This window comes from Lygodium microphyllum, chromosome 13, assembly GCF_053477565.2.
Source record: "Lygodium microphyllum isolate KBCC chromosome 13, Lygodium_microphyllum_v1.1.10, whole genome shotgun sequence".
NCBI classification, from domain to species: domain Eukaryota; kingdom Viridiplantae; phylum Streptophyta; class Polypodiopsida; order Schizaeales; family Lygodiaceae; genus Lygodium; species Lygodium microphyllum.
In genome coordinates, this window is record NC_141147.1 from 18835304 (window position 1) to 18852144 (window position 16841).

Below are 16841 nucleotides of genomic sequence, written 5' to 3' on the forward strand. Positions count from 1 at the left end.
TTGGGTGAGACCTAGCTCTAAGGGTAGAAGATGGATGTGAATGTTTGCTGGCCGCAAGTTTCTTTTTGTAGGTCAAAGGTGGTGTTTGTAAAACCGCCTGTAAACAATGCGCGGGGTCCAGGGCGGCCGTCGAGAGGACGACATGTGGCAGGGATTCGGAGGCTTTAAATTGGAAAAGACGGAAAAGGAAAATGGGTTTCTAGTTTGTCTTTTTCCTTTTTATTTTTTTCGGCCGGCAGGGGCAGAGGCACTGCATATTACATAAGAAAGAAAAGGAGAGAGCATAGAAGGCGTCAGATTCCTCGTATCGAACAAGAAGAAGGAGGTCTCCCGAATCGTGACAAAAGCCCGTGCGCTGACCCTCGCCATGGTCTATACATATAGAAGGCCAGCCCCCTTCCCTCTCCCATGGCCCCTCCCCCTTCCCAAGGCATCATCAGCTGCTGAGTGCATTCATCCCTCCCAGTGGTCCATTGCATCCTCCAGACAGGATCATCATCACATTGCTATCATCACCATAGCTGGAATTGTTTCAGGGAAAGTCCATCGCTGGAATGGTTTCAGAGAGAGTGGATGGTGGATTGATTCGGTTCAGTCACATTGCTATCATCGTTTCAGAGAGCTGAAATTCATTCAGAGAGAGTTCATCACATTGGTGATCATCTCCATAGCTGGAATGGTTTCCGAGAGAGTGGACGGTGAATTCGTCCGATAGTACATTGATCCAGTCACATTGCCATCTCCATAGCTGGACTTGCTTCTAAACAGAGGGAATATAGCAGGTACATGCAGGTCTCATCTAATTTTTCGCCAATCTAACAGCACGAATTCACTGGTCCAGCAGAGATACAGTACTCTATAAATACATAACAAAATCTCACTGCATATCCCTCGTCAGGGCATTATATCGTACCTCACTGTGAGCTGGTCACCATGCTTCTGCGCTCTACCAGTGTAAATGCAGGATGTGGCTGGAGAAGCCACTGCCGCAAACCTTTGTCCAACGGTGTCGTTACTGAGAATGCTGATCCCAGTCTTGACTTGGACGACAGCTTTGACAGGTCCAATGAAAGCTTTTCTGAGTCGTTCAAGCTTCAAAGATCCAAGTCCAGCAGATGGACCGGTGATCAGGTGGAAGAGGACGCACTGGCAACTGTACTCAGCTCACCAAAGTCTGATTTGAGCTCAGCTGAGCGGCTTGAATGGCTACGCTCACAGATAGTTGGTGATAAGCTTGAGTTTGTGACTCCCTTTGGCCAGCGGCAGCTATTATATGCAGACCATACAGCCTCAGGACGATCAGTGTTGTTCATTGAAAATTTTATTATGCAATATGTGCTCCCATTCTATGGTAAGCACAGCCTGCTCATCAAAATGCTAATAGACTCAAATGGAAAGAGTTGCATACGCAGCTATAACATGAGAAACAAGTTTGTTTGATGTGCAAACCAGCTATAATGAACGTTACTCTATGGTGCAGGTAACACACATACAGATGACAGTTTTGTTGGGAGGAGAGCCAGCAGCATGGTTTACAGGTCCAGTAAGTACATCAAGAGGCGATTGGGAGGAACTAGCAATGATGCTCTCTTGTTCTGTGGATCTGGCTGCACTGGGGCACTGAAACGTCTGCAAGAAGTAATGGGCATAGCAGTTCCATCCACGCTGCGTGCGCGGGTGCTTGAGAAATTAAATGAAGAAGAGAGATGGGTCGTGTTTACAGGTCCTTATGAGCACCACTCTAATCTTCTGTCTTGGCGGCAAAGCTTAGCAGAGGTAAGAGAATTTGGGATTTCCCTACCTTTGTACCCTTATTGTGCATTGAACAGACAATGTGGTTAATACACTTCCCTCTTAACAAGAACTCCAACATTTAGTGCATGTCAGAAAATGTGAATGGGAATCTTTCACAACTACAGTTTTCTCTTTCAGCAATGTCTACCATGCTTTTCTTTTGTAAATGTGCATCTGAATGATACCGATATATGCATTCAACACACTGTAAGCTTCAGTGTATTTCTTAGGTTTGGGTACGCATTGCATCTCTACATGTCTAATTTAGACAAGTTTGTTTTGGTCATTTCAGGTAGTGGAAATTCGTGTAAATGAAGATGGGTTTATTGATTTGGTCGCATTGGAGGCAGCTTTAGAATCTCCCAAGTATAAAAGGCGCCTCAAACTGGGGTCTTTTTCTGCCTGCAGCAATGTCACTGGCCTAATCACTGACACCAGAGCCATTGCTCGTCTGTTGCACAAGCATGGAGCTTTTGCGTGTTTTGACTTTGCTGCAAGGTACTTAGCTCTGTAGTTTTGAAGAAAAATAATCTAGCTTAATCGACAGTTGGGGCTTTGAATGTTTTCTCCTGTAGCTAAAGTTGGTCTTGTTGTTCTTGCAGTGGCCCCCATGTGAATATAGATATGAGGTCAAGTGAGAAGGATGGATATGATGCTGTTGTTTTAAGCCCTCACAAATTTACTGGTGGACCAAGCACACCTGGCATTCTTTTGATGCGGAAGAGCTTGTACATGCTGGGAAAAAACCCTCCCTCTACATGTGGTGGAGGAACCGTTTCATACGTGAATGGGTTCAGTGAGCAGGTTAGTGTTTATGTTCTATGTATATAAGTTGTGTGGTTGCGGGTTTTCATGTACGTTGCAAATTATACAAGTAAGATTCCTTCATATCTGATCATTGCTGTCTTCATGTTTATCAGGATACCTTGTACAATAAGAATATTGAGGAGCGAGAGGATGCCGGTACACCTCCTATTGTCCAGAAAATTAGGTGTGCCCTTGCTTTTTGGGTCAAGGAGTTCATGGGAACTGCTCTGATTGAGCATCGAGAGTCCTTTTTTATAAGCAAAGCAATCAAGCGGCTCTCTAGTAATCCCAACATTGAAATACTGGGTAATACGACAGCCAAACGAGCACCTGTTCTCTCCTTCCTTGTTTACACCACAGAAAGGAAGGAAGATAGCATCAAGATTTCAGGGAAACCATCTATATTGAAGCCCGCTGGCTCCACTGTTCAAGGAAAACCCCTTCATGGTAGATTTGTAGTTAAATTGCTTAATGATTTGTTTGGAATCCAAGCTCGTGGAGGCTGTGCTTGTGCTGGTCCTTACGGGCATACTCTATTGGGTGTTGATCAAAAGCAATCACTGGCAATAAGAGCTGCATTAATCAAGGTACTGATTAATTCCTCTATCTCGATTGCATTTATATGAGTTTCTTTAGTTGAGTACAGCATTTGTTCAGATCTTAACACTAGTTGCAACTATTGTACTTTTTTCACATAAAAAACCCTAGGCTAATTGTTGGATGGCCTTCTTGCAACAGGGGTACATGGGGTTGAAGCCAGGCTGGGCAAGGTTGAGCTTTTCATATGATATGACAGATGAAGAGGTAGAGTATGTGCTAGCAGCAATTGAGATGGTGGCAAAGTATGGACAGCGTTTTCTATCACTCTACGACTTTGACTGGAAGACTGGGGACTGGACATTCAAGCATTGTAATAGTCTCCCACTGGATGACATTGATTTTTCACTCAGTATTCAATGTGGGAATAATATTGAAAATCAGCATGAAAGATTCAGGCACTGCTTGAGGCTGGCGAAGAGCATTGCCCACTTGCTTCCGAAGTTTCCTCCTCCCAGGAGTATGCCAATGGATTTGGATTCAGGAATTCTGCTTTTTCGCGTGTGATTGATACAAAAGCTGGAGGCGGAAAGAGGCTAGAGATGACCTTTCTTCCTAGTGATGTTCCATCAGAATGAGGGTGATATGGCCAATGCTAGGGATGAGCTTTGTTACAAACAAGGTTCCATCCCACTGCAGTCTTGTTGCTGATTGCTGTGGCCAAGGCCCTGCATTCCATTTGACTGTTCAATAGCAGAGGCTGAAACATCCTTAACAGGTGGCTCCATTGGTGATGGTTTTGACCCATTGAGTCAGACTCCTTAGGCGTTTTCTGTTGCAGTGACATACTCAGACTGCACAACAGCCTAAAGGATTCATTTTTGTGATGCTGTGGCCGTGATGTCTAAAGGATATATCCTTCTGATCAATGTCAACAAGCAAGCTGTTACCATAGCTTCAGCTGCTTTCACATTCAGAAATAACAGATTGATTCTGACTGTTCATACATTGGTAAGATTATTAGCACTCCCAAGTACGGTAGAAAAAAGCACAAACCAAGGGAGCTGCATCTCTGTTTCCCACTCCCCACAAATTTCTTTATTCTTTTACCTGGATTTTGGAAAAATCCCTCGGAGGATTTGTTGCCCATGCCATTGAGAACCATTGGCCACATTTTGGCTCCTGTATATGCTCAAACTGTATGTACATTGGGCCACAGTAAATTTACCCATACAGTGACATCCCATTATTGTCAATCTCTGGACCCTGATAGATTTTTCCTTTGTCTTATCACAGTTACTAGCAACACAGTTGACACCATAATGCATCCAGTTGTTGCATCAAGAGAACAAATGGTGCTTGATCAGTATGGATGCTATTGAAGATACTTAACATTTTGGAATAAATGGAAAGGGTGCACTCAACTGATTCTTAACAGGATTGTATCTGGACTTGCAAACTCTTGCTTAAAGGTTTTCAACCTAGGGGGTACTTCAAACATTTAGATCACTTTCTACTATCTGCATGTCATGCATAATCTAAGTTTATGTAACCCATGACTTCAGTGTCCTAGCTCCTGTAGCGAAGGCACAAGTTTGCAATGCCCTTGAGGTATCTCATGATATCTTTCATGGCATCTCAATGTCTCTAGCTAGGTGTTGCCATATAATAAGCCACAACTCCCACTGCAAATGCTATGTTAGGTCGGGTGGCTATCATGGCATACATAAAGCTGCCCACTATGGATGTATACCAGATGTTGGCCATCTTGGTCCGCTCATTGTCTGTTGATTGAGGGAAAACTTTCTGAACCACCTTCATATGAGAAGATAAAGAGGTCCTGATTAGCTTACTACCTTGCATATGGAACCACTCAAGTACTTTGTGCTTGTACTTCTTTTGTGATAAGTAGAGTCTCTTAGAGCGAGTGCACATAATGCACATACTAAGTATATGAGAAGCATGCCCCATATCCTTAATCTCAAAGCTCTTCTTGAGCTAAGTCTTCAAAGTATCTAGCTCATCATGGATACTTCCAACAATCAATATGTCATCTATATATAGTACCAAAATGATAAGGCCACTATCATGGGTCTTCTTTGTGTAAAGATATAAATCTATGTCACTACAGGGATATGACTATGAATGCAAGAAAGCATAATGCTTGTGATACCATTCACTAGGTGCTTGCTTAAGTCCACAAAGATTCTTTCTCAACTTGCACACTAGGTGTAAGAAAGCATCATGCTTGTGATACCATTCACTAGGTGCCTGCCTAAGTCCTAAAGACTCTTCCTCAACTTTCACACTACATGTTCCTTTCCATTTTTCACAAAGTCCTTAAGTTGTTGCCTATATATGTTCTCATATAGGTCCCCATGTAAAACAACCCTTTTCACATCCATTTGGTACAAGTCTAGATCTATGTGCATAACTAAGGTAAAAAACCAAGCGAAGGGTAGTTATCTTGACCATAAGGGAGAATATATCATCAAAATCAACTACCTTTTTCTATTTAGAGTCTTTAACAACAAACTGGGTCTTATACGTTGGCTTAGGGTTACCAGATCACTCTTCAACTTACACACCCACTTGCATGGCAATTCATATTTTCCATTTGCAAATGGAACCAAACCCCTTGAATGATTCTTTTGTAGTGAATTAAACTTTGACTCCATAGCCCTCTCCCAAGAGTGACTCCCCTCTGCACATATCCTCCTCATAAGTAAGAGATTCATAAAAAAATTTCACCATGATATAATGCATAGAGGGCTTATAAAAATTTGGGGGGATATGTACATCCTGTCCTCTTTATCCAACATCATGATCTTGCATGATAGACAAACCATAGGCTGCTACATCATCAATAGCTGCAAGCTATCTGACCAAGGTTGGCTATATGGTAACATGAGGCTTTTTTTGATAGATTACCTTGTGCATCTCAATCATTGGCTTTAGTTTCTTATGCATATTGCCCTAATAATGAAAGGTAACATCATGGATGTCAATAACCTTTTGAGCGAGCAGATCCAAAGTAGCATTCGCCAAAGGAGAATTGGAATGAGCTATAGCCTTCCAATTTGGGTCTATAGGAGTTGTAAGAGAATTGCATCCCTCCATTTCACACATATCCAAGAGCTCCAATACATACCGTTGTTGGGAAATAAAGATTTCCCTCGGAGTCTAATAGATCTCATGACCTAGAAAGAAGTGTAGAAGTCCCATATTTGTCATCTCAAATTTCTCATGAAGTGCTGCCTTTGTTTGCTTGACCATCTAAGTATGGTCACTTATCACAATCAAGTTGTTCACATAAAGGACAAACAACACACGACCTCCACCTAAGGTGTGTATGTACAAGTGAGGGTCAGCTTTGGAATGTTGATATCCTAATTTCTCTTGGAGGAATGAGTCAATCTTCTCATTCCAACCACAAGGACCCTATTTATTAAGGCCCTAGAGAGCCTTCTGCAACCTATACACCTTACCATTAGAAGAACCAAAGCTTGGAGGCTGCTCAACATAGGTCTCCTTCTTCAACTCCCCATTAAGAAGGTAGACTTTCCATCTAGCTAATAGACCTTCGGCCATCTCCTATGGCTAGCCAAGGCAAGAACTATGCAAATAGTGGCCATCCAAGCTATAGGGGTAGAAGTATCATGGAAGTTAATGCTTGGGCGCTATGCAAAACCTTTAGCAAACAAGGCGGGCCTTGTCCTTGTCCAATGTGGAATCACTGTGGTACTTGGTCTTGAAGACCCATTTGACTTCAATGATATTCTTATGAAAAGGCTTTGGCACAAGATACCAAGTGCCATTCCTCTCAATTGACTCTAGCTCCGCCTCCATCGCTTTCCACCAATCATCATGCTCTAAAGCCTCCTTCATGGAAGTGGGATCCCGATCCTGCATGACATAAGTCATCAAACAATAATTAGTATAAACAAGTTCAGTGTAGTGTGCTTGGTTCCTCTGAGAACGCCGTGCAGACCATTCTACAGTTGCCACTCCTCAAGGACCCCCTCAATCCCTACATCACGAAGAGTGTCACAAGTCCAACAAAGAGGAGGCCGGATCTTGCCTCATTGTTCTCCATCTATGGAAGTGTTTGGAAGGTCCACAAATGGTGAGTGAGCAAGCGATGAATCTAGGGGCTAAGAATTAAGCTCCTCATATGAAGAAGAGTCCTCAAGAGGCACAGTTTCCAGAGGAATAGTCGCAGGTTCCCAGTTATCACTAGGATCTCCAATAATAGGTTGTTCCTCACCCCCCTCTATTGTTGGAACTTCCAAAATTGAACATCATAGCTTGTGTAGATATCTTGCTTAACAAGATCATGCAATCTGTAGCCTTGGGACTTGGAGCTATAGCCCACAAACACCTATCTTTTGGAAGCTACTTCAAATTTGTCATGTTGCGTCTTCAAGATGTAAACATAGGCATCACACCACCCAAAAACCCTGAACTAAGAAAAATCTAGCATGGACCCAAAGTACGCCTCATATGGAGTTATACCAACAATAGTGGAACTAGGGTAATGATTAAGGATGTGAACTACAATAGCCTTAGCCCATAGACATTGAAGTGTCTAACGATGCTCCATCATGGTACATGCCATCTTGATCACACTGCAATTATTTCGCTTCAAGATGCCATTCTCCTGAGGGGTGTTTGTATTTGCAAACTCCTGGTGAATACCACCATTCTGCACAAAAACAAGCAAAACTCATTCGAAACAAATTCTCTGCCCTTATCCGATTGTGAGGTCTTTAGCTTTTGGCTTGATTGGTTCTCCTCAAAGAGAAAGCAATCCTTAAAGTTGGGGAAAGCCTCTGACTTCAACTTCAAGAAATAAGCCCATGTCATCCTGCTATAATCATCCACAATTAGCATGAAATACAAGGTCCCTCTAGGGGACTTCATCCTCATTGGTCCACAAACATTGGTAGAAACAAGCTCTAAGGGTGTAGAAGACTGCCACGAAGCCTTGTTGGGAACGACAACATCATGAGTCTTCTTCCCACGGATGCAGGATACATAAGGCTGTTGGCTCACCACAATATCCAGCAAACCTTGAAAAGTCATCCCTTTGACACCTTTCGAAGGTAATCATAATTGATGTGGCTCACCACAATATCCAACAAACCTTGAACAAGTCACCACAAACCTTGAACAAGTCATCCCTTTGACACCTTCCGAAGGTGATCATAATTGAGGTGGCCAAACCAAGCATGCCAAAGCTCAGATTGAGTTTGGGAGGTAAGAAGAAGAGAAGTCAAAGTAAAAGAAGACCACAACTTGTAGACTCCATTCTCCTCATAACCTGAAGAAAGAAAAAGTCTCGATCCACGATCAAAAATCCAAAAAGAATCCTCATCAATTTGACCAAAAGGCCAAGGGAATAGATCTTGTGCCTTGAAAGGAGATGGTATCCCAAAGTCGGTACATAAAGTACATTTGACATATGTGCACCACTTCATCCATCTGGAATAAGATGCATGTTGCCCGGGCCTTGTGTATAGGAATACACAAATTGTCACCAATGGGAATTAGGCCATGTGAAGGCCGCAAATGAGCAACGTTTCGATTGAAAGAGTCATATGTTGGAAAGCATCATTCTCAATAATCTAGTCTTGAGTGTATGGGGCCATCAGTGCACCATTCAGAAGCCATCAATGTCTAATCTTTAACCATCTCCAAGTGGAGGAAAGCAACTGATGAGGGAGTAGCCAGTGCTTTGGAATCCTTGGAAGATTTGTCATTCTTCTCCTTGTTGGGGCAATCCTTCTTCCAGTGACATGTTTTGCCACAAATGTGACAAGTAGACTCCTTTTCTTTGTCCTTCTTAGATTTTTCCTCCTTCTTCTTTTGTTTCTTCCCTTTCTTCTGAGAGGTCTAACCAACCAAGGCCTCAAATTTCAAAGCATTGGTACCTTTCAATTGCTCCTCTTGGTCCAAGACCATAAGAATCAACTCTTCCCACCACCAAAGAGTCTCAGACCGCCCTGAAGCAATCAAGGCGGAATAAAAACCATTGAAGCGGGGCAGTAACTATGAAAGAAGAGTTATCACTATGTCTTCAAAAGTGATCACCTTCCATTTGAAGCTTCCTCAGCTTGTTGATATGCTCCCACATAGAGGATGACTTGCTGATACTCATGGTCCGCATCTACACTTCCAAAGAAACTCTCTTCATGATGGTCATCTGATTGCACATCTGATCAAGCTCCAGCCATATCACCTGAGCCACTATCAAATGCTCAATATGAGAGATAATAGTTGTAGTACATGAGAGCAATAAAAACGAGTGAATGCAAGCATTGAGTTTATCACAATGCGCCTGAGCCTTTGCTAACTCCATCTTATCACTAAAAGAGATTCTGGACTCGTCTCACAAAGAAGGATGATGAATATCCTTTGTAACAAGCTTTGCTAAATCATAGGACTCTAGAATGGCAAGAATCATGACCCACCAAATGTGGTAATCCTTGCCATCAAGCTTTTGATCTAATGGAAGAGCCGGTAAGATGCTGCCTAAAACTCATTCTTGGTCGCTTTAGAAGACATCTTCGCTTACAATGCCTGCACAAAACACAAAGAGTAGCCCCCCTCTAACTGTGAAAATACAGCCTATTAGGGCTCTTGGTCACTTGTCATGCTCCTTCACCCGTCCAAGGCGATGAAAAGGTAAAATCCGCACTTGAAAGCCTAAAACACAGTCTTCTTCCTTCTCTAATAGTAAAAACCAGTAGCAACTTTAGTAAATATTCTCTTGTCTTGTATGCTCACGCTTGCCTTAGCCTTGTTCTAATGCGCAACCCACCTGCTCACACGAACATTGAAAACACAGCCTTGTGTCATGATGAAATCTCCTCTTCAGTTGAGTCCACCTTAGGTCAACAGTCCTTCAATGCTCTGATACCATGTTAAAGTGAAGCAATTTGGAAGAAAATGACCAAGACAAAGAGTGAATAGAGAGAGAAGAGAGAGAGAGAGAGAAAGAGACAGTGAAACACAAAAAATCTACAGTGAAGAATGTTATATAAGGATGCAAAAGTATACACGAGTGCAAAGAGAATATTTGCGTATGTCTCGACCTCAAAGATCTCATACTCCGTCAGTCTCAAAGCAGTCTCCACGAGGTTTGTAGCCTGAAATCTATGAAAACCAATTGACCAAGATTGCTAGAGTGAGGGCCTATAAATAGGCTGAAAAGGACACAAAAAGCCAAGCAGATCAAATGCATTAAATGCAGCTAATTGTTGTTTGACTATTGCTGTTCAATTGCCTGCCACATGTCACATGCATTGCTATTCAACCTACCACATCTCATCTGCCCTACTACCTGCGCTCTTGCCATGTGAACTACCTGCTGAAATTTGCACTTGATGTCCACAGAATGTCACTCTTTAACATTCATGTGGTTGGAAGCAAGCTCTTAAGGCTTGGTATTAGTAGATTGATCAGTTTTTTCTATATAGTGGCTTCCATTGATTAACTCATGATCCAAAACTTTATTATAAGACGTGTTTTTGTCATCCTTAATGTGGATGACCTACTCATTAGGGTGCGACTCACACAAGGTGCATCAAACTAGAGAGATTTTGAGATAGGAGTTTGACATGACTAGTCTTGAGATTCTTCACTTCTTCCTTAGTCATCCTATCAATTTGCATGTGCTGTGAATTTGGTATACGCATGTCATGAGGTAGTCCTCTCTTTCCACTTAGTATATATGAATATATGTGTGTGTATATATACACATATGTGCATGATAGGAGGGGCCATATAACTGACATGCATAATAAATTTGGTATATGCACATTTTTGGAAGGGTTTTAGTTGAAAGATCGTATCCACTGGGGATCGGCGGAGAGAGAAGGAAGTAGAGAATAGGAGATAAAAGAGAAGAAAAAGAATAGGCAAGAGATTTGAATGAATCCCAAGAATGTTGGAAATCAAGTTCTCTTCAAGACATGTCTATACATCATGAATCAACAATAAAATCTTTTATCAAGTCTGCCAAAGCCTTTACACAATATAAAGACAAAACTCAATGACTCGATGCACTATGTATTGATAGAACCTGAGAAGGTAAACAAAATCCTTGTATGGAACTCCAAATACACTTCAACCCTGTGTATTTGTGATTAATATAGCACTCATAAGCTGATTGTTTGATGGCTAAAATCCATGACAAATGGTTCTTGGATTATCTAGACAATGTGTACTACTACTCAGAAGCAATCTCCAAGCATTAGATCTCGTAGAGCTTCTTGTTATACCCAAAAACATGCAACAAATACTAGCTTCTCCTTTGCTACTGAAATGGAAAATTTGATGGTCCCCATGACGCCTTATCAAAATTATGTCAGATTGCTCCTTCTCCTCTTCTCTTGTTAGAAGTGTTGTTTGTTGCCTAAAAACTACGATCACACGCTGCTTGAATTCGGAATCCCTTCCTTTTGCATGAGATCTCCTAAATTGGTTGCAAAGCAACTTGATTTTTTCATGTCACCCAATTCGAGAAGCTCTCTACTCCTTTTTAGGATATTTACAAGAAATAATATAAAAAATAGGCAAAAATTATCCAAAAATTCCATCTTTTTGAATCATCTATACTATGGACACTAACACTAATGAGTAATATGATATTGACTCTCTAGATTAATAATAAAGCTAGATGATGACACACTCTTGGGTTTTTCACACTGTGTTCATGTAGGCATGATATCTAACCCCTCTAAACTTGCACATCCTTCAGTATGTGCTGAAGTCCTAGTTGTATTCAGAGTCCTCATCCTCTGCACCTATTTCCTTTTCTTCATCATCTTCTATATCTTCTTGGCTAGCCCTTATATCATGGCCACTATTTTCATATAGTTTTGGCAACTCATAAGCAGTAGATTCCCACCTCTTAAATAATTTGATTTCTTTCTCTGCTACCAGAATTGTTATGGCTGTCCCAATTGATTCAACCCTCGGTAATCAATACATAGTCGAAGTGTCCCATCTTTCTTTTTCTGGAATAGTACTGGAGCTCCCCACGGTGAATTGCTAGGCTGGATGTAGCCCTGATCTAACGGTTGCTTGAGTTGTTCCTTCGGCTCAATTGCTTCTGGTATGGACATTCTATAAGGTCTCTTGGCAATTGGCGCAGCTCCAGGTACTAACCTAATCTCATGATCCACTTCTCTTTGAGGCGGAAGTTCGGTCAACTCTTCAGGGAATATGTCCGCGTATTCCTTTAGCCAAGAAGGTCCTTCATGAGACTCTTGCTTTTGATCTAACTTGTTGAGTTTGATCAAGTAAATAGGTAATCCTTTTCTGACTCCTTTTATGATCCGAGATACTTTGGCCAAATGGATTCTTGGCACTCCTGCCTCACCTTGAGTTGTGACTAATTCCCTTTCAGAGTCTCGAAAGGAAAATTGACCCTTTTCACAGTGAATGTGGGCGTCGTTGGGCTTAAGCCAATCCATTCTAAGTAGACACTCATGGATACCTAAATTCATGACTCTAAATTTAACCAAAGTCTTCTTTCCTCCCAGAAAGAATTCCACCTTAGCAGTTTGCCTGGTACTCACTTAATGCATAAATAGCATTATCAAACACTTATCTTACCACATAGGGTTCGAACCAATGTTTGGAGACTTTACATATGGCACTAAGCTGGTTTTCCAAACTACTGTCATAAACTAGTACCCAATCTCCATCTTGTATGGTTCTTGGCCTCAATCTATGTCTTTTGTCAAACAGTTTCTTATTCTGTATCCTTCTTGTCCTTAACTTTGCAACTCTTGCATCTATGTCTTCTAACTTTCTTTTCAATGTCTAATACATGAATTGTTTTTTATAAACTTGAATTCCCTCAATCATGTAATGTAGGGTTGCTTCAAAATCACTGCATATGAGGAACTATCTTGGACAAAGAAGTTCTCCTCTTCTTGTCATCACCAATCATCACTTTTACATTAGGATATGTAGCATAGAGCTCCCCCAAAGAATTATTTGTAGCCCTCATATGCCAACCATGATCAATGTCCATAGGCCCTGTACAATTCTCATATAATCCACATTCAATGACATTAATCTTGGAGCCTTCGTCAAGCAAAGAAACACAAGGAGTTTCATGCTCCTATATTTTCACTAGCTACTATGTTAGTAATAGCCCTTGCCTACTGATTTCTTGTATATTGACTCCAATGAATAAATCCTAGAGTCTCTTCCCCATATTGGTGCATTTTCCTTACTCCACAATGCATATTGCTACAAGACAATGCATTTTCAACCACTTTCTTCTCTTTTTCACATGTAGCCCACATCGATTACCAGCATCCTCCATTGATAAACCAACACTTACATCATGCTCATATTCAGGCCAAATTCCCGACAAAATGATTTCATTTTCAAATTGCAGCAATGCACTAGTGGTATCACCAAGAAACTGATGCTTTCTTCTAATTATGTCAATGATTTCATCATGAAATTCTCGCTTGGCGATATCAAGCACCTCTCCCAAGGTGAATTCCATCTGGCTATTTAAAATACATTCTTTAAAAACCTTCTTAAGATCCATGGTTGTCTCAATATTAGACTGCAACTTATATCCTGACTGCTTGCCCTTCTTTTTTCCCTCTTGTTTGGTATCCTATTTTGGCTCCTGTCCAACCTCTTCCATAACATGCTCGGGAGGTGGCTTTGCAACTTTAGGTTGATCCACACTTCTTCTTGTCACTCTTTTAGATGTCCCTACATTATCTTTATCTCTATTTAGTTTCTCTTCCACAAGTACATGCATGTTTTGTACTTTTGCTAAATATGCATACACTAAATATGTATATACTAGTGATTCCTATTTAATTATATCTGAATGTCTTTCCCTACATGAGACATTTCAATATTACTAGCTTTCCTATTTTCAAATGCATGCAAATCATGTGTCCATATCGAAGCCTTTTAGATGCCAAGCATTCTATCCAATTGTAGACCAAAAGTAATAGCATGTACAAAACCATATAAGCATTTTGGACAACCAAGTCTTCTAACAACTTTTGCATACCTCCCTTTTCAAAATTCAAAGCAAGAGGCAATCCTATTTTTTATGCATAGATCTTGCCATCTTTCCAAAAGATGAGTTGTTGTGCCAAGGCCAATAGCACAATCCTTCCTTTCATTCTCTAAACTATCACACCACATACATATTTTCCCTAGTTTAGGGGCTATTGCCTGTCCCCTTTCGTCTTGTCCTTTCTCATCTAATTTTGCAACCTTCAACTAAAGATCTCACATGCCTTTAACTAATTCATCTAATACATATTCCCTAATAGTGAGAATAGTAGGTGCAACAACCATAGAGTTAGCCATAGAAGCAAGTAGCTTGCTAGATACATCAATTGTTTTACTTGTAATATTGGGCAATCTTTCTCTTCTTCTATGCTTTTTCACCAGGGCAATAATAATATGCTCAACTTGTCTCCACTATGTTTTAAACCTTGTCTCTGTAGTTTGATCCTCTAACAAATCTTAATAATGTCATGTAATTATGTTTTGAACTGAAGATATAATGAAGAGTCTCTCTTCTCTCACACACACTCTCTCTTATTTGTTAAATTAATGACCAATGACTTAGTACAATTTATGTTATATTTCTAACATATTTTATATCATGCAATTGTATATTTTACTTGAAGATTGGATGCAACATTAATATAGTTTTAACTTGATATCATGCAATTGTATTTTTAATTTAACTTAAAATTAAGAGCATGCAATTGTGTTTTTGAGTTCAAAACTGTAAGCAACACCAATTTAACTTAAAATCAAAGATAGAATTAGGAGTCTCTTCTTTCACACACACACACACACACACACACACACACACACACACACACACACACACACACACACACACACACACACACACACACACACACACACACACACACACACACACACACACACACACACACACACACACACACACACACACACACACACACACACACACACACACACACACACACACACACACACACACACACCCACCCACACGCACACGCACACGCACACGCACACGCACATGCACGCGCACGCCCCCCCCCCCCCACACACACACACACACACACACACAAAGCCTTCACCACTAGTTTATGTGCATGTGATCTAATTTAATTTGTTAGGTTAAACCTTAGCCACTATGCTTATACACCAATTTTTCTTTCTTGTAGAGTTCGCGATTTATGAAGATGGCCCTTAACATTGCCAAAGCACTCCACATGTGCTTGATAGAGGCAATCCTGTCTAGCACAGGTGAAAAATATATCACACATCAACAACAATGATGGTAAACAATTTCCCATGTACCTAAGGTGGTGGATGGGCCATTGGAGAGACCACTCACCATGTTGGGCTTCGCCTACAAGGTCCCTACTAGGCACTCATTTTAAGTTGTCTAGGGTTGTCCATCCTTGTCGTCATCATGGTTTTGTATTGGTTGTAAGTTACATGACCCTACCTTGAGTCTTTGATGTTTTAAGCTTGTAGGGGGACTTCCTCCTAGTCAATATGGACCTAGAAAAGGTCTATGATAGTGTTAGCTAGTCCTTTATCGTCTCCACATTACTTGCATTTGGTTTTGGGCCAAATTTCATTCAGATGGTGGGAGATTTATTTACTAATTACTCAACTTCTTTTATCATCTCCACATTGCTTGTGTTTGGTTTTGGGCCAAATTTCATTCGAATGGTGCGAGATTTATTCACTAATGCCTCAACACCTATTTATGTGAATGAATTGATAACTACTCCCTTTGCACTCAAACAATCCATTAGGCAAGAATGCCCACTTGCACCCTTCCTATTTGTAGTTGTGATGATCCCTTACTGAGGAAAATTGATAAGAAGGTTCATGATGGGGCCATCAAGGCCCTCCCATTTCCTCTTTTGTGGATGAAAATGGGATCAACGTTGAGAAAGAGTCCATTGATAGCTTCCTCAAGTTCTATGCAAAGTTTTCTCTTTTGTTAGCCTCACAAATCAACATTCAATTTAAAAGACTAAACTTGTTCACTTGAGTTGGGAAGATCCTTTGAAGTGGCTCTTAAGGTAAGGATTGAAACTTGTGGAGCTAGGGAAAATATTCAAGTACCTTGGATGCCCTATGGGAATAAGAATCTCTATGAGGTAGAAAGTTTGCAGGCAAGGCAACAAGCTTTGAAGCTTCTTCTTGAAGCTTGAAGCTTTCCTCTTTATGTGAGCTTGTTTTGGCAGCCATCATTGGCCACTTGGGGGCCCTCCCCATCATCTCCAACACTTGGACCAGCATTCCAATCTCTTCAAGGCTAAAGGTGCCATCAGCGTGGGTATGCAGATATAGTTTTTCGCATGCTTAGGACCTAAAGTAGTTGCTCCTTTTTATTTGGTATCATGGTTATGCTCTAGAATTTGGATCTAATGCTTAGCATTGAGCATTGAATACATTTAGCTTCGGGTCTAAAATACATAGTATTTAGATTTGAAATAAACAAGGAAGCACATATCTTTGTGTGTCTGGTGCATACAGATCATGCTCATTTGATGGCTATTGGATGTTAGTGGATGTTGGATGTCTCAAGGATCATGTGGCATTGTCTTGAGGTCATTTGGAGCTAATCTTGGCAATCATTTTGCTCAGTTTGTAGACTTGCTTATGGTTGGAATACA

At 40.9% G+C, this 16841-nt stretch overlaps 1 protein-coding gene across 2 annotated transcripts; it reads left to right on the top strand.

The window, feature by feature from the left end:
• Nucleotides 1-321: 321 nt before the first annotated feature.
• Nucleotides 322-4929, top strand: LOC148026389 (uncharacterized). Of its 2 annotated transcripts, XM_087690440.1 has the most exons (7): nt 322-782; nt 899-1351; nt 1481-1776; nt 2087-2292; nt 2397-2598; nt 2715-3188; nt 3340-4929. In XM_087690440.1, the coding sequence occupies exons 2-7, from the start codon at nt 934-936 to the stop codon at nt 3703-3705; spliced, it is 1962 nt and encodes a 653-aa protein (XP_087546566.1). In that variant the 5' UTR covers nt 322-782; nt 899-933; the 3' UTR covers nt 3706-4929. The 2 variants fall into 2 exon arrangements, with proteins under 2 accessions (XP_087546566.1, XP_087546565.1); XM_087690439.1 differs by having other exon boundaries at nt 322-1351.
• Nucleotides 4930-16841: the final 11912 nt, after the last annotated feature.

Bases quoted from the DNA above. Each gene is read 5' to 3' on its own strand.
- LOC148026389 (XM_087690439.1), top strand. From the start codon at position 934: ATGCTTCTGCGCTCTACCAGTGTAAATGCAGGATGTGGCTGGAGAAGC. The intron at 1,777-2,086 runs GTAAGAGAATTT...TGGTCATTTCAG, and splicing joins GGCGGCAAAGCTTAGCAGAG to GTAGTGGAAATTCGTGTAAA. The intron at 2,293-2,396 runs GTACTTAGCTCT...TTGTTCTTGCAG, and splicing joins TGTTTTGACTTTGCTGCAAG to TGGCCCCCATGTGAATATAG.